General features: G+C 42.7%; 1 protein-coding gene across 1 annotated transcript in view; it reads right to left on the bottom strand.

The window, feature by feature from the left end:
* The window catches only part of PRKCH (protein kinase C eta), a 223,513-nt gene that overhangs the window by 151,908 nt on the left and 46,872 nt on the right, over window positions 1–24,733 (bottom strand). Inside the window, exon 2 of the mRNA XM_084883143.1 lies at window positions 1,726–1,789. Within this exon, the coding sequence (XP_084739269.1) occupies window positions 1,726–1,789 (64 nt within the window). The remainder of the gene's footprint in view (window positions 1–1,725; window positions 1,790–24,733) is intronic.

The raw sequence follows: 24,733 nt of genomic DNA on the forward strand, positions 1-24,733 counted from the left end.
GTAGATTAATTAAAAAGAAAACTAGAGCCAGAAAGGAACTTCCCCAATTGTGATAAAGGACATCTACAAGATGCATAGAACTGACGCCATACTTAATGGGAAGAGACTAAATTCCTTCCTCCCAAGGTTGGTTATGAGACCAGGAGATCTGTCCTGGAGACCTTCAAGCACAATAAGAAACAAAAAGGAAATAAAAGCCACAAATAATAGAAAAGAAAAAGAAAAATGTCTTTCTTTATAGACAACATGATTGCTGACAGAGAAAATCCTAAAGTATCTATTAAAAAAAATACAAAAAACCTAGAATTAACAGTTGAATTTATCAAGGTCACTGAATACAAAATCAATATACAAATTTTTTTTTCATTTCTATAGAGTGGTAATAAACAACTTCAAAATGAAATTTCCATCATTCTGAAAGTTCCCTTGTGATCTTTCCCAATCACCTGCTGCCAGAGCAATAAACAAAATATTTTGTGTTTTCATCAGTAGATAAGTTTTGTCTATTCTGGAAGTTCATATAAATGGAACTATATAGCACATTCTCTTGTGTGTCTGATACTTCCCCTCAGCATGATTTCTATGAGACCCATTCAAGTCATTTTGAATAGCAGTATCCTATTTCTTTATATCGCTGAGTATTCTTTCCATTATATAAATGTAAAACAATTTGTTTTATCTCCTCTCCTCTTGATGGGCATTTGAGTTTTCCCTGGTTTGGGGTATTATGAATACTGCATCTATAAACATTCTTGTACATGAATTATTGTGGACATACACTTTCAACTCTCTACGGCAAATATCTATCAGTGGAATTGTTGTATAATAGAGTACATATGTATCTAATGATATAAAAAACTCTCAAAAGGATTTTCAAAGTGGTTATGTTCTAATACTCTCACCAGCAACGTAGGAGAGGTCCAATTATTCCATATTCTCACCAATACTAGGTATGGTCAATCTCTTTAATTTTAGACATTCTGGTGAGTAAAATACCTTCTGGTTTTAATTTGCATTTCCCTGATGTTAAACACGTTTTCATGTGCTCATTGGTGTTGGTGCAGGTTACACAGTTGTGGCACTCAGCAAAATTCAAACTCTTCACTTCTGATCTGTTCGTTTTATTATACAATAGAGACAAAAGTTTTACACATATTTTGACTGTGGGGGTGGAGATGGGGTGTCAGCACCCCTTACACCCATGTTGTTCAAGGGTCAACTCTCTATAAATTTTGCCTCAATTAAAAAAAATAAAAACCTGTGAGGGAGAGCTGGGGGCGGTACCAAGGGAAGAGAAACAGAATCACTTCAAGGACAGAGCAAGGTGTAAGATTATAAGGAAAAGAACACAATGCCTACATTTTTAACACATTCAGGGGCAAAATGAATAGTCATTTGAATAGTCCAAAACAAAACTCTAAAGAACAATTTTAAAATATTCACAAACTAAAACAGACAAAAACAATTCAGCTAAGATGATGAGAAATAAAAACTCAGCATGTTATATAAACAGGTGATTGCCAGACTCAGCAAATATATTTAACCAGGCAACTCAAACCAATAGACCATTAGACAACAAAATACCTGACAGCTTAACTTAAAACAGTGAATTTTTAAAAAGTGTCTTTGACAAAATGCTGCTTTTATAATTTCCACGACAGAAATTCCTACTGAGTATGAACCAAGATACACATATACCAGAAACCATCCAAAACTTGTTCTTACCTTCAGTGAAACTCCCCGTTAGGGTTATTACTACGAACACTTTTCCTTCTGGCTCCAGATCCAACTAGAAAGAGAGAAAAAAATTCTACATTATATTCTTAGTTTAAAATACATTTTATGGGCATCAAATAGTCTTACAGGGAGGACTAAATTTGCAGAGCACGGCCATAAATAAGACCTAAGTCCTTCATTAAACAGCAGAGGGGCAAGAACCAAGTGAAAACACAAGAAACCATCTTGGTTGAAAAGCAAACCTAAAAGTAACAGTTCTTTTGATGTTTCTCTGCTCTTGAATTTTAGTGTCTTCCATTTGGACTCGTCATGATATCAAGGGGCTCCCATAAAATTGGTCATTGTGGCAGAGATGTCCTTATCTTTTGCATGCCATTATAAGAGCAGCATTTTATTCAACTACATGGTAAGTATAGGGAATAGAGAAACAATGGCAGCATGAAGGGTAATGAATAAATGTGACCTGGTCAACTGCTAACCTTTAATTTTTAGGAAGCAAAACGCATAAGGAGCCGGGACCGGTTTGGCTCAGTGGTAGAGCGTCGGCCTGCGGACTGAAAGGTCCTGGGTTCGATTCCGGTCAAGGGCATGTACCGTGGTTGCGGGCACATCCTCAGTAGGGGGTGTGCAGGAGGCAGCTAATCGATGATTCTCTCTCATTGATGTTTCTAACTCTCTATCCCTCTCTCCTCCCCTCTGTGAAAAATCAATAAAATTTATTAAAAAAAAAAAAAAAAAACGCATAAGGAGAGGGGTGCTATCTCTGTCTACCACTTCCACCTGAGTGGAGGCAATCTCCAGGAAGCACCATGGAAGGCAGCTCAGGAGCTTTGCATTCGCTGCTGTTCACAGGAGTATCAACGTGCCTTAAGGTCCTTGTCTAGGAGCTGAGATATCAAGACACGCATTCTGCAAAAGAGGCAGCATCAAGTCTTTTCAGTAGGTCCCATCCTCTGAACACTCTCCAGCTTCCCAAAGACCTTCACACCAGGATGGGGCAGTGCCCTCCACTCTAGCCAGGTAGGCAACCTCTCTCCTCTTCGTGCCAGTGCTAACCTTCAACTAACTACCCATCATTGTTGGTAGGTAGTTGAAGGTTATGAATTTATAATAGTCTTTAAATAAAAGTCTGTCAGGCTGAGCCCACTTCTGCTCTTGGCCTTTCCTCTAAGAGAGGGAGAGAGAGGTGTAGAGAAGCTGAGTGTAGGTGTGGGTGGCCATTTCTGGTGGAACATGAACTTAATAAATAAGTGGCTGATCACATGGTATGGTAGAAAGAACCCTGAACTAGATCAGACTCTAGCCTGAAAGCCATAGCTGGCTCTGGGCAAGGTCCTTCACCACCCAAGCTTCACCTTTGTCATCTGAATGTCCGTGATGTCATTCCTCAGCATTTCTGACATGGCCACTGTCAGGTTATCTCAAAGAGCATTAGCAGTACTATTCACCGTACCCATAGGTGACGAAGACTAGGGGGAAAGCATTGCCCTCCTAGCTCCTTGGTCAGCAAACCGCGGCTCGCAAGCCACATGTGGTTCTTTGGCCTTTTGAGTGAGGCTCTTCCACAAAATACCATATGCGGGCGCACACGTACAGTGCAATTGAAACTGTGGCCCATGCGCAGAAATCGGTTTTCAGCGGGGGTGAGTCTATTTTGAAGAAGTAGCGCTAGAACGCTCAAAGGGCCAAAGAGCCGCATGTGGCTCTCGAGCCGCAATTTGCCGACCACTACCCTAGCTCACCACTGCATCCTGATCACATACTTTACAACATATAAGATGCCTATTTTGTGCTGATTCAGAAAACCTGACTATTCAGCAGCCTATTTGTATAAACCCTCCCTTTCTCAGCATAAAGTCTGCCATCAACAAGGTTCCCACCCCTTAAATCACCCCCATGTTCAAAATGACTATTCGCATTACAACTACTGCTAACTTAACTATGCCCCCTGAACTGCCTCCACACCTCATGCAGCTCTGAAAATAGAGCTCCCTGGAGAGATGACTAAACAGGATGTCAGGCTCTAATTGTCTCACTCTCTGCCTTGACTTGTTTCAAGGCAAAAATATGTTATTCTTAAAAGCCACTCCCTCATCTTCAATAGTAAAGGCCTGGCAGGGCTACACACATTTGACCTCACAGGACAAACTGGTGCAGGCACAGAAGGAGCTGCTGCCAGCCCCCCGGACGAACCGACTGCCAGACTGCCAGAATCACTGTGACTCTCCAGCCCACAGCCGGCCCCCAGACTCCCTCCAACACGCTGTCAGGGCTGGCAAGGAAGGCCGCCCCACCCCGACCAACCGTCAGGGCTGCGCTGACAGGCAGCAGGGCATTCCTCAGAACTGGGACCTTTCACAAGTAGAACAGGCTTGCGTCCACATTCCTCTTTTATTGTTGGTGCTGTTTGGTTGGTTGTGTGTGTTTTTGGTGTCCACATCTTGACCCCTGCCACCATCATGGAGGAAGCAGCCAGACTTGAATGCCATCTTCAAGCCTCGTCCATCTACGATCTCTGCCCTTAGAACAGCGTTCTACAAGCTGCAGGCTGAGACTCACCAGGGGGACATGAAAACAATGGAGTGGGTTGCACACAGCAGGAATTTTTAAGTAGAATAAAATGGAACAGAAAATAGGAACCCATCAAGTAGTAAAGTAATAATAATAATGAAGTAATGAAGTGCTGTGTCAAACCATTTGCAGTTTTGTATGTAAGTATAAGGGTGAACTGGGTTTCAATGTAAAAATTGTATTCATTACTGTCACAGAGGAACAATTTGAAAAATGTGGCCTCAGAGGTTATCTGTTTCATCTACACAGTGCGGATGGGCTATTGGCATCTCTTCATAGTGGCTGTTTGGATACCCCCAGGACAGCCAACTCACTACCCCACAAATGGCGCCCTTCATTCCTTTATGTCATAGTTCTCTTATTGCAGAAGTGAAGCCACTAGTAGTTTTCACTCATTGACCCCAGTTCTATCCTCAATGGTTGTAGGAGATCGTTTCTCCCCAGCTAGAACATCCATTCCGGTCAAGGGCCTGTAACTTCATTATAACTATCAGCCCAGGTTGAGGCACATGCCAGGGGCAACCAGTTGATGTGTCTCTCTCACATCAATGTTTCTCTCTCTCTCTCCCCAATCTCCCCCCTCCATTTCAGTCTAAAAATCAATGCAAATAATATCTTTGAGGATTTTAAAAATAAAAGTAAGACAAGTGGTAGGGAGGGATACAAAAGGGGCATGTGGGTACCAAGACAATTACATGGAGAAGGAAAACTCTAACAAATGGTACTAGGACAACAGGACTTCCACATGCAAAAGAATGAAGGCGGGCTCCTACCTCATACCATATGTAAACATGAACTCAAAATGGATCACAGATCTAAGTAGAAAAGCTAAAAGTATAAAACCCTTAGAAGAAAACACAAGGACAAATTTTCCTGACCTTGGGTTAGGCAATGATGGCTTTTTAGATGTGACATCAAAATTTCAAATGACAAAAATTTGACAAATTTGACTACATTACAATGTAAAACTTTTGTGGTATAAAGCAAACAAAAAAAAAGTGCCTATACCTCACTGCCCAAATACCCTTTCCCAAGTGCCACTCTCATCAGCTTTTCCTATCAAGCCTTCAGTGGCTTCCCAGGGCCTTTAGAATAAACTCACTGCTCCACCTGGCTTTCTGGGCCACCCCTTTGGCTGCCTTCCCACTAATTTATCCAAACCTCATTTTCAAATGTCCATTCTATAAACTTGCTTGTCTTGTCGGGCCTGTCTCCTCACTATTTCACAGCCAAACCTTTGCTCATGCTATGGTCTCTGCTTAGAAAAACTCTCTTCGCTTTGCCTGTTCGTTCATTCATTCAAACGTTTATTGAATTACTCCTAGGGTTGGGATCACTGCCAAGTGCTCAGGATTCCCTGGGGCTGCAGGTGGGACAGGTATCAGCTGCACCTGGTGAAGATGATGCAGCCATGGGAGCTGAAGGAAGGGGCTTTTGCTAGGAAGATCTTTACATGCACATTGACCTCTCCAGTCTCAAAATCCCCGTCTCAGTTATTATCTCACCACTTCTCTATGCCCTTGAACAACTGGATAGAATTTCATATCCTCATAAAATGTCATACATCTCATCACCTGCAATAAGCTCAATCCAACGAGATCTGACTGCTTTCTATTCCCCAAAGGCCTTAGCAGAGGTCTTTGAACCAAGTAAACACTCAACAGAAGCCTATTGATTTGGTCTAATGAGTTGAGCTGGAAGGTCATTTGACCTCCTCAACAGCATCACCTATAAAATAGGGATGACAGTATCTTCTCACATAATAAGTATTATATGACAGCACTGTATGAAATAAAGTGCGGCAAGATGGCCCCAAGGCCTACCAGGAGCATATGGACAGCATAGCCCATGGCCTAGGAATCACATGCTATGTTTGACCTGCCCAGCAGTCTCCACCAACTCCTTTCTCCCCACATCACCCCCTTAGCCAGTGTTGGCTTTCTTCCCTTGGCATTACTTTGCAGAAGTGTCGCAAAGCACTTATATCCCTGACTCAGTCTCTGTCCATGAAATGAGAGGGTTGCCTAAAAACCGTTCTGGCTCTGATGTTGCATGATTCTAAACAGGCTTGGGTAAAATCCTGTACATGAGACTCTATGGAAACCCTCATTTGATGAATTTCCCTTCACAAAAGGCATTAGAATTGATCACAGTCAGGAAACTCTGGATGCTTAATATTCATTTCAGCCTGAGATAAGCAGGGGAATTTAGCATATTAAGAGAAAAAAAAAACAAAAACACAAAATCCTTTATTTGGGCAAAGGTTAACATTTCACCTGGACCCCATGGGCTTTGAGCCAGATGTCTGTGATGGTGAGGTGGCTGGACTCTATAGCATTTCTAAGCCTTGCCCTAGGGTTAAATCACAAAAGAACCTAAAATATGATGAAGCATTTCACAATTCTCTTCCAGCTGAAACCAACAGGCTTAAAAATGAGAGTTCAAATTCCTAGAGGGAAAACATTCTTATAAGTTATACCAATAATCAACAAGGAAGCACGGGCCTGGGTCCTTTAATAACAGAAACAACAGCTACTATGTCTTGAGCTCATCAACATGCAGGAACCCTGCCTGACTTACACTACTTCTCACCTTCGCCACCTGCAAAGTAAGTCTTACCGCCACCATTACACAGAACGGAAGATGGAGTTCAGGGAGGTGATGGAACTGACTGAGGCCACCCAGCAGTGAAGGCCACCACGCCAAGACCCAGACTCAGGGACAGTCCTTACAGGCTGCTGTGACTGCACTTGCCTGCGGGTTTGCCCCCCGCCGCCTTCTGCTCCACCCAAAGCCAGCCTGCCTGGCTTCTGGCACATCACCCATCTCCCCTGGGAGCTCAGACAAAACTCATGCCATCTGCACCTGAGGGTGCTCCCTGCCAAATACCAGCCCTTGTGTTCCAGCCTCGCCTCCTCAAAGCCAAGGCGAGTCGGAGTGGCACTAGGCTGACAGTGTCACCTAACAGCTCTCAATAGGGGCGAGAGGCAGTATCTGCTGATAGTGGCATGCGTGTCCTGGGGCTGGTGAAACCCAGCGGGCAGCTCGGACCCCCTGAGTCGTCTGCCTATGGGACCCAAGTCAGTGTCATGTGCTACAGACACATGACACGCCCCCTCGCGTTGGGAAGAAATTTAAAGGAAGAGGGGTAAGCGATGCAAACCCTACATCCCTGCTAACTTTTTTTCATCTCTACAACCTTCAGAGTTTTATGTGTTAAAAGCACGCTAAGAAGTACCACAAATTAAAACCTATCCAGAAAAGATGATTCAGGCAGAAACTGAACAAAAAAAGTGAGGCTAATCAAATCTGACTGAGGTTTAAAGTGAAGGAAAACACTCTCGTGTTAGAGATTAAATTCTCATTTTGCTAAATCTGGATGCAATGTGTGGTGAGAGGCAAAGGTGGGGAAAGAGGCTGAGACCATAGCTCCGGTGGCAGGTCATCTGGCTCCTACACCTGGAAAAGGAAGGAGGACTAGGCCTTTAACTAATGTTTCTATCTAAACTCTATAACTCCAAGTCAGAAACAGTTTCTGAACCCCACAGAGCCAGGAAAGACATGTGAAGACTACTGAAGAGTCTTTCTCTAAAATGCTCACAACTCTTCCCCATCCTAGCTCAACATACCTACAAAACCACTATAAATTTAAATTTAGCCTTTTGCACTCTGCTATCTCCTCTCAGGGGACATCGGAATTCTAGCATATCACTCGGATGTCCCCTCTCAGGGGACATTGCAGTTTATTAGTGATTACGGGGAATTGAGTCATTTCAACGCATGTTTCCGCCGCAAAGTAGCGTCGAGTAGCTAGTAGCCAATGTCCAGAATGGTTCGGAGTGCAAAGGGTTAGAATTATTTCAACCCAGAGCCCACTACACCTATGTTCTAGCATTAAGAAGGTGTATCATTGCCCAGCCGGTATGGCTCAGTGATTGAGCGTCAACTTATGAACCAGGAGGTCATAGTTTGTTTGATTCCTGATCATGGCACATGCCTGGGTTGTAGGCTTGATCCCCAGTAGGGGGCGTGCAGGAGGCAGCCAATCAATGATTCTCATCATTGATGTTTCTTTCTCCTCCACTCCTTTCTTCTCTCTGAAATCAATAAAAAATATACATATCGGCCAAAGTACAACTCTTTTACAGTAAAATTAAGTTTTCCATAGAAGCTTGGAAAAGACTGTTGAATCTCAGAGGGAAGGTGGGGGTGGGTGGTGGGTGAGAACAGATCAACCACAGGACTTGTGTGTATATATGCATAATCCATGGACACAAACAATAAATAGTGTGGTGAAGGCCTGGGGCAGGGCTGGGCTAGAAGGAGTCAAAGTAGAGGGGAAGGAGGACATCTGTAATACTTTCAACATAAAGATTTGAAAAAACCCCACAATAATTTAAAGTCATTGTTCAGAAAACATATTTACTTTACAAAGGCCTAAACTGATACTTTCAAAATAAGACATTTTAATTAAAATTTATATAAATAAAATAAATGCAATACTATTTAATATACCTACATTATGAAATCTTTAATTTTTTTCTTATCAATTTTTAAAGAGCTTGATACCTATCATATTTTATATCTAAGCCATCCATCATGCACAGACTTAATTATCCAAATATTACAACTTGTTTTTCTAAATGCACAGAAGAAATAAAAGTGTCAGAACAAGTAAACCACATCATATTTGTAAGGAATTATCTGCTTCAAAATTTTTATTTATAAAAATATGTCAAAAAATTATGTTTTATGTGAGATATCAGGAATTGTTAATCAACATTCATGAAAAAAATGTGAATTGAACAAGAGATTTTCTTTCCTTAGAAATAAGCAAAGCTGACATTCATCTACATACAACACAAGGCATAAATATTCAGTAGCTAAACCATAATCTGATTAAAAGTCTTTTTAATTAAGTAATTAATCTACACTAATAACAGAGTAAGATGAAAATTGACCATACCTTCATGATATCCACCAGCCAATCAGGAGTATGCAAATTAACCCAACAAAGATGGCTGGTTAATTTGCATACACAGGCATTGAGTGGCAGGGGGCATTCCACACCACCCCAGCCACTCCAGGACTCTGGGCAGCGTGGGAAGGCGGGAAGGCAGAAAGGCAGCTCCGGCCAGAGTGAAGGCAGTGCCCACAGCGAGAGGAAGGAAGGCCCATTCTTGCACGAATCTTTGTGAATTGGGCCTCTAGTTAAACAAATAAAATTTCGACGTTTCTCTGCCCAACATAAATAATCAGGAATAGTCAGGATCAGATATCTCTGAGGACTAAAATATCTTTTCTCTGCCAAGGAGAGGACTAAGATAGATAGAAATTGTCTACTGTGTGTTAAACTGCTGTGTCTCTCCATCTTTATCACCAATGAAAATGTAAATTAACTGAAGGATTCCTTAGGCTCTTCAAAACTCTCCACTACAATTTCCCATCCTCTACTTTTCCTCTACTAAGGTGTCCTCAAGGACCTCATGCAAGCAGACTCAGAGGTGAGAGAGGAAGCACAGTAACGACAATTCCGCTCCACACTGCATATCCCCACATTAAAGAGCACTTTCAAAGGCCACTGTCTGCATGACCTTGTGCTTTCTCTTTCCTGCTCAGCAGATCCTTTCAGAAAGCAGAGTCTGTTATTGCTAGGATGAGGTTTAAACAATATGGGCCGGTGGCCCTTTGACCATGGCTGAGGGAAGGAATGCACTTCATGGTCACCCTCCTTCTCCACAGCCTCTGTGGGTTGCCTGGTGAGAGCTCCTCTGAGGGTGAATTCCAGAAGAAAGGAGAAATACTAGGAGATGGAGGGTCTAGTCAGTTTTGCCACGATGAGAAGTTACTTTTCTAAGGTAAGCACGGGTACATATCAAATGTTTGCAATGAAATAATTATTCCCTCTGACTCTGCCCTCAGCCTAACCGTTTCAACTGAAGATGTCAGCTCAAACAAACAAAAGACATAGCTTCCTCTTCCCCTAAGTGGCCCAAAATAACCTCTGAAAATGGTTTGCTATTCACTCCATCCCACAAATCATGCAAGTCAAGAAGCTACATCTTCATGGTCACTTTAAGAACACATGTGAAAATGCCCAGGCCATCAAGGGTAAGCATAGTATCTGAAAACCACCAAATACCTGAAAGACATCACTTTGCAGAAGCGATGTGGGCCATTCCGTCATTACAATGACAGAGTTGGTAGGTGAGTCCAGGCTAAACAGTGGTGGTCCCCCTCAAAAAATGCTGAATTTTTGCTGCACATGCTGAAAAATGCAGAGTAGTGCAGAACTTAAGGGTTTAGAAAGATTCTCTGGTCACTGAGCACACCCAGATGAACAAAGCTCCCAAGATGTGGCAGGGAACTTACAGAGCTCATGGGCAGATTAACCCACATGTGAGCCCTCCCTGCCACATGCAGATGATGCTACCTAAAAAGTGCAGATTGTTCCTGAGCCAGAAGAGGAGGTTGCACTGAAGAAAAAAACATCTCAGAAGAAACTGAAGAAAAACAAACAAACATATGCCCTAGGAGTAAGTAAGATTAAAATAAATGCTAAATAAAAATTTTAAAAGGGGAGATATAAATAAACCTAGAATTATTCCACCTTGTTGATTTTTATTATTTACTGTAATGGGAGGAGAAGGCAAAGCTATTACAAAATCAAAACAAGGAATACATTTAAACTACATATTTTGTTTACTTAAGCTAAATTCAAGATGTTTTATAGACTTGTCTACTTAGTCATGGCTCAGGCTCTAGGTTAACTTCAGAACTTGGAGGGAATTAGAAAATACATCTAGGGGAGGTAGAAAAGACTAATGGGGGTCAAATATATGACGATGGAAGGAGACTTGAGCTTCCATCTTTTGGGTGTAAACACAGAATGTATTATAGAACTGTACACTTGCAACCTATGTAATTTTATTATCCAATGTCACCCCAATAAATTCAATAAAAAATTTTTAAAAATACATCAAACCCAAGTGTCTCTCCCACTGGTTATTTAACAATAGCACTTTTACTCATTTTGGTCTTCGGTGGGGAAGGAAAAATGGAAGCTCTTCAGAAGAAGGACATTTGTGCCCTGCTTACAGATTCAGGTGGCAGTTTTCCAGGTGGGCCAGGGAAAGGGAGACAGAGAGGAAATACGTTCAAATGCACAGAACCTTTAGGGGTTTCCTATGGTTGGATGTAGGCTATGTAATGACATGGGTCAAAAATGGGCCTGAGAGTACAGGTTATCAGATCAATAATGGTCTCATGGCACACTGGGCAGCTAGGCCTTACCCCAGGGCAATGGGGAGCCATTGAAGGGTTTTAATCTGAGAAGTTAGATAGATCATGCCAACATGTTAGATCCCTACAGATAGGATGTTGGGGTTCTGAGGGACAGAGGCTGGTGGTAGATATACACGTTTGAAGACTTCTTCAATGACCTCAGGGAAGGATGGAGGTGACCTGAGTTAAGCCAGCAGCAGTGCGGATGGGGAGAAGGAGGCAGGAAGGAAAGACAATGGAGGGAGAAGCAGCTGCACTTTGCAATCAGAGGTAAAGTGGAAGGTGAAAGAAAGGGGATCACAGAGAGACTCCAAGGCTGATGATCCCTGGGGCCATTCACTGAGATGGACACTCCAAGGGGATAAACAGATCTGGAGGAAACATGTAGAGTTCAATGTGCGTCTGTTACCCACATTAGCTGAGCATCTACTGGACTGCCCTTAACAGTGTTGTCAAGTTGAGATGGGAAAGTAAGAACACCATGAAGACATAAATTACAGCCCATTGCAGTCTCAACAAAACAGGTAAGTGACAACATGGAAAGCACTATTCAGATCAAGAGGAGTGATCACTGGGCTGGGGCAGAGCTTCACATGGGAATGAAACCCCAGGAAGGCCCAAAGGCAAGTCAGTAAGCAGAAGAGGTAGCCAAGGTGAGTCAGGAGCACATGGTGAGCAGAGATAGAACCAATAGCAGAACAGACCAGACTAGTGCAGATGGAGGAGTGTCCACACCGAGGAGTGAGAGAAGGCTGGAGGCAAAACTAGGAAGGAATTGCACCTAGAGAATTTTAACTACATATTGCAGGCAAAGGGGACTCAGTAGGGCAGTGGTTCTCAACCTTTCTAATGCCGCGACCCTTTAATACACTTCTCATGGTGTGGTGACCCCCAACCATAAAATTATTTTCGTTGCTACTTCATAACTGTAATTTTGCTACTGTTAGTGAATCGTAATGTACATATCTGTGTTTTCCAATGGTCTTAGGCTCTACAGCAGCAGTTCTCAACCTGTGGGTCGCAACAGGAAAACACAGATATATACATTACGATTCATTAACAGTAGTAAAATTACAGTTATGAAGTAGCAACGAAAATAATTTTATGGTTGGGGGTCACCACAACATGAGGAACTGTATTAAAGAGTCGCGGCATTAGAAAGGTTGAGAACCACTGCACTAGAAGTTTTGATTCTGTAAACTGCTGGAGAGTAACTGTCAAAGGACACTTTGTCTACTAGACCAACCAATGGAGGAAAGCTATGGCCTAGCAATATGAGTTTTCCTAAGGGTGGAATCAGTGGAAATTAAAAATCAAACACAAATTCTAGAAAGGTAAAAGGAATTGAATCTGGGGCCTGGGTGACCTAGATCATGCATGGGTCAGCAAACTAAGGCCCAGGGGCCCATTTCAGCCCACTGCCTGCTTTGGTGAGTAAACGTTTACTGAAACAGCCGTTCCTATTTTTGTTTACATATTACCTACAGCTGCTTTTGGGCCAGAAAGGCAGAGATGAGTAGCTGTGACTGAGACCTTATGGCCCCCAGAGCCAAAAATACTTACCGTCTGGCCCTTTACAGGAAAAGTCTGCCAACCTCTGTTGCCATTATCAACCAGGGAACTCGGGGAGGGAAGGAACACGTTTCAGAAGGAAGGAAATGAGCTCAAATTTGGATACAAAGGTACCCAAATAGAAACATCTGTCAAAAAGTTGGGGGGGGGGGGAGACAAACTATGAAGACAGGGCTGGGGTTCTTATTTGGGAATCTTTCTCAAAAGGTGATCACTAAGAGCTTGAAACTTTTCAAGAAAGAACACAGGAAAGGGAGAAAAAAGACAGGAAGTTCGTTTAGGAGGTGGATGAAAGAAGTAGATATGCAACCGAGTGATGGGAGGATGCATCCAAGGGCAGGGTCGTGGGGTATGGAAGAAAACCACCTCACAGAAGAGAAGCCACACACTGCAGTGGGGGAGGAAGGTGAGGACGTTAATGGGACCCTAGACTTGGGAACCGGAAGGAATCAGGTGGGCTTCCTCCATGATACCCATCCCATGGTCAACAGTTCTGTTGGAAAAGTCTTCTTCATGCTAAGCTACAGTGGATCCATAGCTCTATACCTTTCTCTGTAAGTTCAATCCTACCTCTAAAATTTATCCTGATGAGAGAGAGAGAGAGAGAGAGAGAGAGAGAGAGAGAGAGAGAGAGGCATAATCACAAGAACATGTAGCTTAAACTATATATAGTTTATATGTATATATTGGGTTGGAAGCTAAAGCTATATATGGAAGTTGGGCTTTGAATTTAAGAATTAAAAGTTAAGAATTTAAAAAGTTAAGAATTTTAAAAGTTCAAAAATTATTCTAAAAACAATAAAGGATAGATTGAAAGATAAACTGTGTGTGTGTAAGGGGGTTGTAGACGAGACTGAGAGTAGTAGGCACAGTTAAGAATCTATTTCAGCCCTGGCTGGTTTGACTCAATGGATAAAAGCGTCGGCCTGGGGACTAAAGGGTCCTGGGTTTGATTCCAGTGGGGGGTACATGCCCAGGTAGCGGGCTCAACCCCCAGTAGGGGGTGTGCAGGAGGAAGCTGATTATCATTCTCTCTCATCATTGATGTTTCTATCTCTCTCTCTCCTCCCTTCCTCTCTGAAACTAATAAAAATATATTTTTTAAACAAGAACTTATTCCTACAGTGCAGGTCAGTGGTGGAGGAGAAGGGAGGGAAGGAAACATTCCAAAAGGAGCTCCAGATGACTTGGGGGCTGGGGGTGAGGGATGAGGAAAAGCCAAAGGGCTCCAGCATCTGGAAGCCTGGAAGAGTTATCCCGGAAAAAGTAAGAGGATCGAGAAGATCAGTTGGTTTGAGATGATTCTACTTTTTTAAAAGACTGATTTTGTAGGGAGACATTCAGGTAGAAATGTTTGGCCAAAACATAGATGGGGCCTGAAACTTAAAACAAAGGGCCGGGCAGCGTTGTAGGAGCCACCCACACAACAAGGACAACTAAAGCACAAGGCACTTGACCCCAGGGCAGAGGGTACAGTTCAAAGAGCAGAGCCCAGCACCAAAGCCAAGTTTAGAGAATGGGAGGAAGTCCCAGCAAAAGAGAAAGAAGGGAGTGCACTGTATTCACCTGAGCAGCTGCACGTGTTTTGGCCCCATTTATGTTCACAACCACCATCCCAGTGAGGAAAAGAACCATTAACCCCACTAACCCATTAACCATTAACCCCACTGCAATGAGCAGGCACCAGGAGGTAAGTGACTTAGTAAGTTGCCGGCAGGTTAAACTAGGTTTGGATTTGGGGGTCTTAACACATTAGGGACCAGTAGTTTCATTGCTAGCATTACCCAGTGGCCAGGTAAGTTTCTATTGAATGAGTACAAAAAACGTTTTTGCATAAATGTTAAAGGCACACTTTAAAATGAAATACCCATTGCATTTTGAAGTTATTTATTACATATTCTTACAGCTAATATCTTTTTAAAGAATTCTCGTGATTGGCCACAAGCCTTAGGACAGAAAACACGAGAATTCTCGTGATCCATCCACAGTGTCATAACTACCATTCCCACAATCCTGTGAACAGAATCCTAATACATTTAAGGCTTTAAAAAAAAAATAACCTGATTAATATTTGCTACACAAAAGGGTTTCATAAAGCTCACCTATCCCATTCTCTCACTTCTTCTGAAATTAAATTTGCCTGCTCTCAGAAATGAGTTTCCATCCACAGCTGCAACCCAACCAGAGCACCAGCAGGGACAGCCTGACAGCAGACCAGTTTTGAAACATCAGTTGGAATGAAAAGCGGAACTGCTTCGGAAGCAACTGGTTGGCAGGACTTGCAGAAAGATGTTAAACCAAACGGCGAGTTCAGGCCATCGTAGGGCTTGTGTAAGTGAAGAGGAGGTGCCTGAGACAGTGCGTCCACCACCCACCTCCCACCTCCCAGCTCAGATCTAAATCAGAGATCTTAAAACATGGTAAATCGGGGCTTTCAGGGGAATTTCCCCTGTCGCTTCACTGTAACCCAAACGCATTCTCTGGCCCTCAGGTCCTGCCTTCTCCGAAAGCAGCAAATGACAAGGCCACACCAGCCCTTGGCTTTTCCCATAGGAAACGGCTTTCCAATATTTATTCCTATTTCTTCCACTTAGCAGCACTTGGAAGCTCTTAAAAATGCCTTCCTTTGCATGGGGGACTTTTTAGGACATGAAACTATTCCGTATGGTGCTGCAAGGGTAGAAGCATTTGTCAAAACCCTTGGAACCTTACAGCATAGTGAAACTGAATTCATGAAACGTTTTTTAAAAAGCATTTAGGGAGTTAAGAGATCGCAAGATGGAATGAAGACTGCAACCTGAGAATCAACTGTACTAAATTATGGAATGACCTCACTCTAAGGAGTGAGGGGAAAGGCGCTCACCTAAGTAACTCTGGGAGTGAGTGGAGACTCCAAGATGAAAGGCAAAAGGAACTTCACACAAGCACGGAACCTCATCTGGAAAAGTTGAGTGCTGGTGGGTAGTACCAGTTAGCCATTCTGAAGCCACTGTATGTGTAAGTAAGTGAATGGCGGATGGTAGGAGCCCATTTTTTATTCTTAGAATGGGAGTTTTACGACAAGTACGGGAGAAATATCTGCATTGGAATTGAAAACATCAGTATGAACTCATGTTTGGTTTGTTATAGATATATATGGATATATATAGAGACATACTTGTAGATTATACACACACACACACACACACACACACACACACACACACACACACGGGTTAGTATAATATCTATTCCCTTGTCTGTCAGCTAAGTGGACCTAGAAGCAATGATATCCAGTGTCTAAACTTGATTTCTAATACCATTCCCTCAGTAAAAGACCTAGGGCTCCTTGAAAAAATGGCTAATTCTAGGAGTGGAGCAAATAATATATATAATGAAACTGTAGCATCTTACAGTACCAGAGTGAATAAGAAAGAGCAAGCAAACAGAAACGCTGATGCGGTATGTCCCAAAGAGACACAGGAGCCGACTGAAGGAGTTCCAACTAGAAGAGTTTAAGCAACAAAATAATGGATTATAAACTGAAGTATAAAATAAATATCCATGAGTCTGTACTAATCTACACGAATAACGGAGTGAATAAGTGGGAGAGGGACGAATCTCTCAAGCAGAAGAATACCAAGTAATGTGTGCCCATTGCCCCTGTCCCGGAGGTGGGTTATGTGCAGTGACTTCCTTCCCCACAGCATGGAAAAGGGGGAAGAGTAACTTTACGGAGAAACCTGACACTCTCTTTATATATATATATATTTTATTTTTATATTTTTTTAATTGATCTTTTACAGAGAGGAAGGGAGAGGGATAGAGAGTTAGAACATGGATGAGAGAGAAACATCGATCAGCTGCCTCCTGCACACCCACTACTGGGGATGTGCCCGCCACTAAGGTACATGCCCTTGACTGGAATCGAACCCGGGACCCCTCAGTCCCTAGGCCAACGCTCTATTCACTGAGCTAAACCGATTAGGGCCCTGATATAATCTTGCTCAGCCACATGATCGAGGTTCACATCACCAGTCCTAAGTCATGTAGACAGTATGTGCACATGCACTGTGTGAGGAGGTCATTGATGGGATGAGATGAAATGGGGCACTTTACCAAAACCCCATAACCCATGTCTAACCACAAGAGAAACACCAGACAATCCCAAATTGAAGGAAATTCCACACAACACCTGACAAGTACTCTCCATGCTTTTAAGCTCACCCAAAGCAAGGAGAGTCTGAGAAACTGCCACAACCTCAAGGAGCCTAGGAGACATGACAACTAAATATAACAGTCTCCTAGTGGGATCCCGAGACAGAAAAGGGACAATAGGTAAACACTAAAGAGTGTGGAAAACAATGATACTGAGTTAGTGATAATGTATCGTCATTGCTTCATTAGCTGTGGCAAGTATACCTTCCGAATGTACGTTATTACTAATTGAGGATACTGGGCGTGGCGTGTATGGGAACTCTCTATACTACCTTCACAATTTGTCAGTAAATCGGAAACTCTTCTAGAATTAAACCTCTCTTTAAGAAAATTGCCTTTTAAATAAAAACTGCCTCCACTGAGCCCTAAATCCAGGTAATCGAGAAATTAAAATCTGAATTAGTAACAGTATGACAGGGAATAAATTTGATTTTCACTAAATGGATTGGGGGGGGGGGGGAGCCAGAGGCATCAGTGCAAAAAAACATACTTGACCTTTTTAGATTGTGTATGTGACATTAGCATGTTAATGTTAGGCTATCCAGTTCCCAAGTTTCCCCATCTGGCGCGAAGTGAGCACATCCCAGGCTGAGCCAAAGTTCCTACTGCAGCATTGAGTGTTACTCCACACCCCTGCGGAAGGCCGGTGGGGAGAACTCCAAGATTTTTTTTTTTAAGTATTCGCATTCCCTTTTTCCAAATTGCTTTCAGACAAGCGGTTGAAGTGTCTTTCCTTAAGCTAAAAGTGAAAGAAAAGAGACAGGCAAAGAGAGGGGAGAGAGAAAGAACAGAGGGAGAGAAGGGAAAGAGGAGAGGAGGGGAGAGAAATCAGCTACAAAGCACTTCCAAATACTATCCACCATAATGAGTATGTTTTGGCGCTAAGGCTGTGTAACGCGAATGACATCATGCCTATTACACTATCTGATTTCACGGAGTTGCAGAAAATCTGAACGGGAACTCCCCATCCTAAAAATGGATAGATTTGGAGCAGGTTGAAAAGACAGCCCAGGGTTTCATTTTCCTGCTCCGTTGCTAAGGGAGGAAGAGCTTCAAGAACATCGCCAAGCACCCCCTCTCCCGCCCCATCAGGGACCTCTGGATTCACTCAGTACAAAAGCAGCCCCACGCCCATCAGCATCCAACTTAACACACTTCTAGATAACTGACTCTGATGTCCACGAAAGTGTGTATAGTCATGCACCGCTTAACAAGGGCACTATGTCCTGAGAAATGCATCACTAGATGATTTTGCAGATGTTCACATTTTCTAAGATGAAACATCACAGAGTGTACTTACACAAACCTGGATGGTATAGCCCAGTGGCCGCGGTTGGCCACTCTGTTGACTAAGGAGTTTGCCGACCACTGTCATATACTACTCTTTACCTCTTTGCACACAATATGCCACAATTGTCTCATCCTCACAGTTTCTAACTACATGGTAACATTTAGTTTAGTCCAGTGGTCAGCAAATTAGTTAACAGGCAAACCACGGCTCAGCTCCAGAGCCATGATTTGCCAACTACTGGTACAGCCTACCACACACCTAGGCTATATTGTATAACCTATTGCTTCCAGGCTGTAAGTCTGCACAACACATGACTGTACAAAACAATGTGAGACTATGTCAAGAGCAAGAGAAAATGATGTAAGCAAGAGATTAAGTAAACGGGGGTGTATGAGTCCCCTGCCAATGTAATACAATGTAGTTTTACAGCAAACGGTTTTTAAATAAGAAGACTACACACGAAAATAATGATAAAAAATACAGTGAATACACAAACCAGTAACATAGTTTATTATCATCAAGCATTATGTACTGTACATAATTGTATGTGCTATACTTTTATAGAACTGGCTGCCCAATAGGTTTGTTTACACCAGCATCACCACGAACATGTGAGTCATGCATTGTGCTACAGCTTTAAGATGGTTATGACATCACTAGACAATGGAAATTTTTAAGCTCCATTATAAACTTACGGGACCACTGGCATATATATGCAGTTCCTGTTGACCAAATTGTCCCTATGTGGCACATGACTAGAGTAGTGTTCTCAATAAAACCCTATATAATAAAAGGCTAATAGGTAAATTGACTGAATGACAGAACAACCGGTTGCTATGATGAGCACTGACCACCAGGGGGCAGACACTCAACGCAGAAGCTGCCCCCTGGTGGCCAGTGTGCTCCCACAGGGGGAGCGCCACTCAGCCAGTAGCCAGGCTCACAACTGGAGAGTGTAGTGGTGGCAGGAGTCTCTTCTGCCTCTGCAGCAATGCTAAGGATGTCTGACTGACCCCTGCTCAGAAATACCCCAATGATTAGTCAGTGTGTATTTCACAGAGCGAATTCCCGTAACATTCTTCAGAGTAAAAACACATCCATAAAACTGGAGACCATGTGGCCAGGTATATAGTTTGGGTGTTCAAAGGAAGCATGGCTGAAGTATGTTCCCCAGGGTCTAGCACATAGAGAGACCTACACATTTTCTGAACAAATGAATCATGAATAAATGCATGGATGCCTGCACTGTTGCATATCCTTCAAATAATTCCGCTTAAGTACCAATTATTATCAACTGTGCTTCGGATATCTACATCAAATATATCATTTCCAAAGGCTACAAAAATGTTAATGAGTTTATTTTAGGAGGAGCAATTACCATTAATCACCAAATATCTTTCTATTAAAAAAAATTTTAAGTGCAAAAACATTCACACCTGCACAGCACACTCCAGCTATCAGCCCATGCTCACGCCGCAGCCAGGAGATAATTAGCCCTCGTTTTACAGACGGCAAAGAGCCTACAGGAGAGTTACACGGTTCGCCAAAGGGCACTTCAGCGCTAAGTTCTCTGGCCTCTGGCCTAATTGGTCATCCTTTGTTATTTCATAAACATCCATGTCTGCCGAGCAGTGACTCCATCGTGCTGGCTGGCTCTGTCTTTAAGGGCTCCCCTTGCTAATCAGTCTGGAGGAGCCTCCTCATCATGGGTAGAGGGGTCCAAAGCGGGAGGGGCGCCGAGTGCTGACCTCCCCATCAGGACACACAAGGCTCACAGCCAAGATCATCCTGGAACTCTGACGTCTCCTTTTTTTATAATGAGGGAGTAATAGCCAGGGGGGAGTGAGGGGTGGGCCTGGCAGAAGCCTATAGCAGATGTTGGAATTAGAGGGCAGTGCCCAAGGAGGATGAGGTGGGTATAAGCACTGCTGCTCAGCCTATTTGGGTCATAGACTCCTCTGACTCTCCCTAGAAAGTCCTAAGTTAGGATCCCATTTCACAACACCTGGAGGCTCCTCCACGGGCCCCGGTAAGAGTCTGCCAGCACAAGAAAGTCTAAAGCAGAACACAAATCTGCTGAGCTGTCTCATTTGCTCTAGAATGATTCAGGTCACAGAACCTCCAAAGGGAACACAGCCAGCACCCATTCGTCAAGTTAGTCATCCAGTAAACATTTATTGAGCACCTACTATGTGTCAGGTACCAAACTGGGTGCTGGAAATAGGAAATCATGGGAGGAGAGCAGCACTAAGGGGCAGCACAGATGTGTTGTGCCTCTTGCACATAACCTCATCCAGTGGCCTCACCCACCATGACCTAGGTGGCGATTACATCAGGGCTGACCTCTGACACACTGACTGATACTGATACACACACACACACACACACACACACACACACACACACACTTGCGTATCGGTTGTCCTGGATGTGTGTCCTCTGAGGACATTGAGTCACAGACATGACTTTGAGAATTATTAGCCGACTCTACCCTGTCTCTGTGCTTACAATGCATGCTTTCTTCCTGTTCCTGTCTCTTTCCTCTTCTCCTATTGTTCTTTGTCACATCTTTCTGTCACACCTTCTGTCTTCTCTTAGCTCTACGTCCCCACTCTGCCAAAGAAGGAAAAGTCCTGCTTATGACCCTGGAGTCACCAATTCAAGAGCGGTAAAGGGGGGGAGCAATAGGATGTGTCGGGAAGTGGGTGTGGTCAGGAATATAGAGTTCCCCACTCAAAATATCAGCTTCAGAAATTTCAAGGTTAGTGCATCTTGCTGCTGTTATTTTGGAGAAGAAAAACTATAGCATGAGGAGCCACCTCCCTAGACAGACAGGCACTCTCAATGGATTTAAGGGTAAGGTTGTAGGGTCCAATCTTACATAATAATAGACAAACATGTAAATTGACCATACTTCCGCTACGCCCACCAGCCAATCAGGAGTAATATGCAATATGTAAATTAACCTCCAATAAAGATGGAGGTTAATTTGCATACACAGGCTCTGAAAGACCCAGACTGGCAGGATGCCTGCATTGTCACTATGGTGACAACAAAGGCATTCCACCCCACCTTTGGTCTCTCAGGGCCTCAGGGCAGCGTGGGAAGGTGGTGCCAAAGCAGAAAGAGGTAGCTCCGGGGCCTGAGCAGAAAGGGGCTAGGCTGGAGTGGAAAGGCAGTGCGGGCAGCCAGGGAAAGGAAGGCCCATTCTAGCACGAATCTTTGTGCATCAGGCTTCACATTTTCATCATAATTACACTAAGAGCCCCAGGAGCCCTGAATGCCTTCAAGTCTTTAACAACTGAGACAAGTACAAACATACACATAAAGATGGAATATAGAGATGTTGAAGGATGGCTGGTTGTATCAGAAGAGTACACATTAGTTCCAGTCAGGGTAGACCTTCCTTGCCTAATGCATACCATTCATAATCCAAACCAATGAACAATAAGGCTGTCATGACTGCCATGTCTTTATATTCAGGAAACCCATGAACTCTGAGGCCACAGTCTCCAAAATGCCAGGGGCCAGGCCAGGTTGACCCAGAGTGGCCACCCACCAGCCTGCAACCTCCAGGGAACAGAACTCCCTTAAGGATACCAGGTGAATAGGTGAATGACGAAAGTTTTTGCTCCCAACTTGGGATCTGACCCCTCTCCTGTTTTGCTTATTAATCATTATCTTGTTTCAAAATAAATAAATAAAAAAGAACGTATGGCCATAGAAACAACTTTCTTTCCAAAGTAGTAATTTGTCTAGTAGTTTGAGTTAAACATCTTCAGTTTTATGAGTCATTCTTTACTGGGAATGAGAGGTGGGCAAATTTTTGGCAAAATGCTAATTCTTTTCACCTTACTTGGTAAATTTAAAACAATAGAAATTGACACCCTCGTCTACAACCTCACATACCTTCCAGAGAATGCAATTTGCACCTCCTACTCAGTACGGAAGGACCAGAGGCCTTATTTGCAAGGAGCTTTGCAATCACTGTCTGGCCTGACAGCCTGAGAGGCAGCACATGATCATTCCCTTTTACAGATTGGGAAATTGAGGCAAGAGTCAGGCAGAAGTTGAAGAACAAGGTTTCAGTAACTCCCAAATTTCAGTCCCTTTCCTTCTTTCTCTCCATTTTTTAAATCACTGCTTCCTTCCCTTCCCGCCAGAGCCTGAAATGACCTTTCCTCTGTACTCCTGTGGAACTGCTGCCCGAACAATACATTTGCCCATTAGTCATGGAATGCCTTGCCAGTCAAATGCTGCCTAATTATCTCACATTTCCTCTGTTTATGTCTTGTTTCTTCAACTGAATCTGAAACTCTTTGGAGGCAAAAATCAAGTCTTCCGCATCTTTGTGTTCTCACACCACCCAGCACAGAGACCAGAAAATACATATGTTCCTGTGATTTGTTCGGATTTTTTCTCATCTCAGAAGACTAGATGCCTGCAAGGTTCTTAAAATAAAATACATAAATATATAAAGTTGAAAATGAAACCCAAGGTGGGAGTGTGCAGAAGTGCATTTAATTTGGCATCAATCTATTCCCTTCCTTAGCCTGAGAAAACACTTAAATTTACATTAGAATTTTAATGTTTTCTTTGTTAATAACACATTATCCTACTGTGAAACATGTAGGTTATGTATTTCCTCCTATCCTCTCTGCACAAAGTAACATTAAAATTGATTTTTAATAGAGCACCCAGAACCACTAATCTGATAGCAAACAATGAAATAACTTTGAAAAGTATAATGTGTGTGTGTGTGTGTGTGTGTGTGTGTGTGTGGTATTATAAATTATACTCATTATCAAAGCTTTCTCCTATTTTTCTCCTTCATGACATACTAACTCAGACTTTCCCCCCAGCATAGGACTTTGTTCTCTGTCCACTGCTTTCTTCATTCTGTGTTCACCTGAGGTATCAGACTACTCATGGTTCTAACCACCACCTCTATGTGGATGACTCCCAGATGCCTATCTCCAGCCACCCATCTTCCCAGAGCTTCAGACTCACAGTCAATTGGCTGCTGGGCTCTTTTAAATCAATATATCACCTTGGCCCCCATGCTAAATTCTTTCTCCTGTGTTTCCTAGATCCATAATGACACCAGAACAATAGAAGTCATTCTTATGCCCTAAGAAACTATTTTCTATTATCCCCCTTGTAGTGGCAGTCATCATCTGATACTGACATCGCCTCTGCTCATATCCATATCCCCTTCTAAATGATATCCATCTCAAAGGCTGAGACTATACTTGTACACAGCATCAGATGCAAAAAGGTCATCAACATGTGATTTCAACAGAACACACATATTCAGTAATGCTGGCCCAAGCACTAAAGAAAAGGGAACTTCCTTTCCTCTTGTGATGATCACTGCACAGTGTTCCAGAAAAGAACACTCAATTATTCCACCTCCTCTGTGTCAGAGTCACATGAAACCTGACTTTTACAAACCTGAAATAATGTATGTGGATCAGCCAAAATTGAGTAGTCTGTCCTCAAAAACTCTCTAGAAGATTAGTTGAATTAGTTACTTCTCTTAGGCTAGATTGAAGTCAGTGAACAATGATACTACTCAAAACAGCAAAAAGTTCAAATTATCAAGGATTTTTTTAATGAATTTTTTAAATGTCATAGTTTCCTCATTTCCCTCAACTTCTTTGTTGTCTTTTAAATACAGTGATTTGTCCCCAAAAGGAATTTGCTATTAAGACAGATTCTTTTGATCATATTCAACTTTGTTTAATTCCCTAACAGTAGCACACTCGGTAACTGTCTCACAGATTTCACCAAGAGCCCCTTCTCTTTATAGTTTTATAACACCAAGTGGCTATGTGTGATAAAACTAAAATATATACCCAAATATAATCATAAAAGTGATCAAGGAATATAACATGTTTGTTAATTTTTAAAAGTCTTTCTGAAAATGAGTCAATTGACTTAGTTTTTTAACCCACACATGGAAATGTCCTCCTATGGTCTCTGGGGTAAGCATTATCATATCCATTTTACAGATTATAAATTTAAGGTTCAGAAATTTAAATGATTTGTCCAAGCAATGGTGATGGATTTCCATCCCCG

Source organism: Pipistrellus hanaki, assembly GCF_964339955.1.
Source record: "Pipistrellus hanaki genome assembly, chromosome: 1".
NCBI lineage: Eukaryota > Metazoa > Chordata > Mammalia > Chiroptera > Vespertilionidae > Pipistrellus > Pipistrellus hanaki.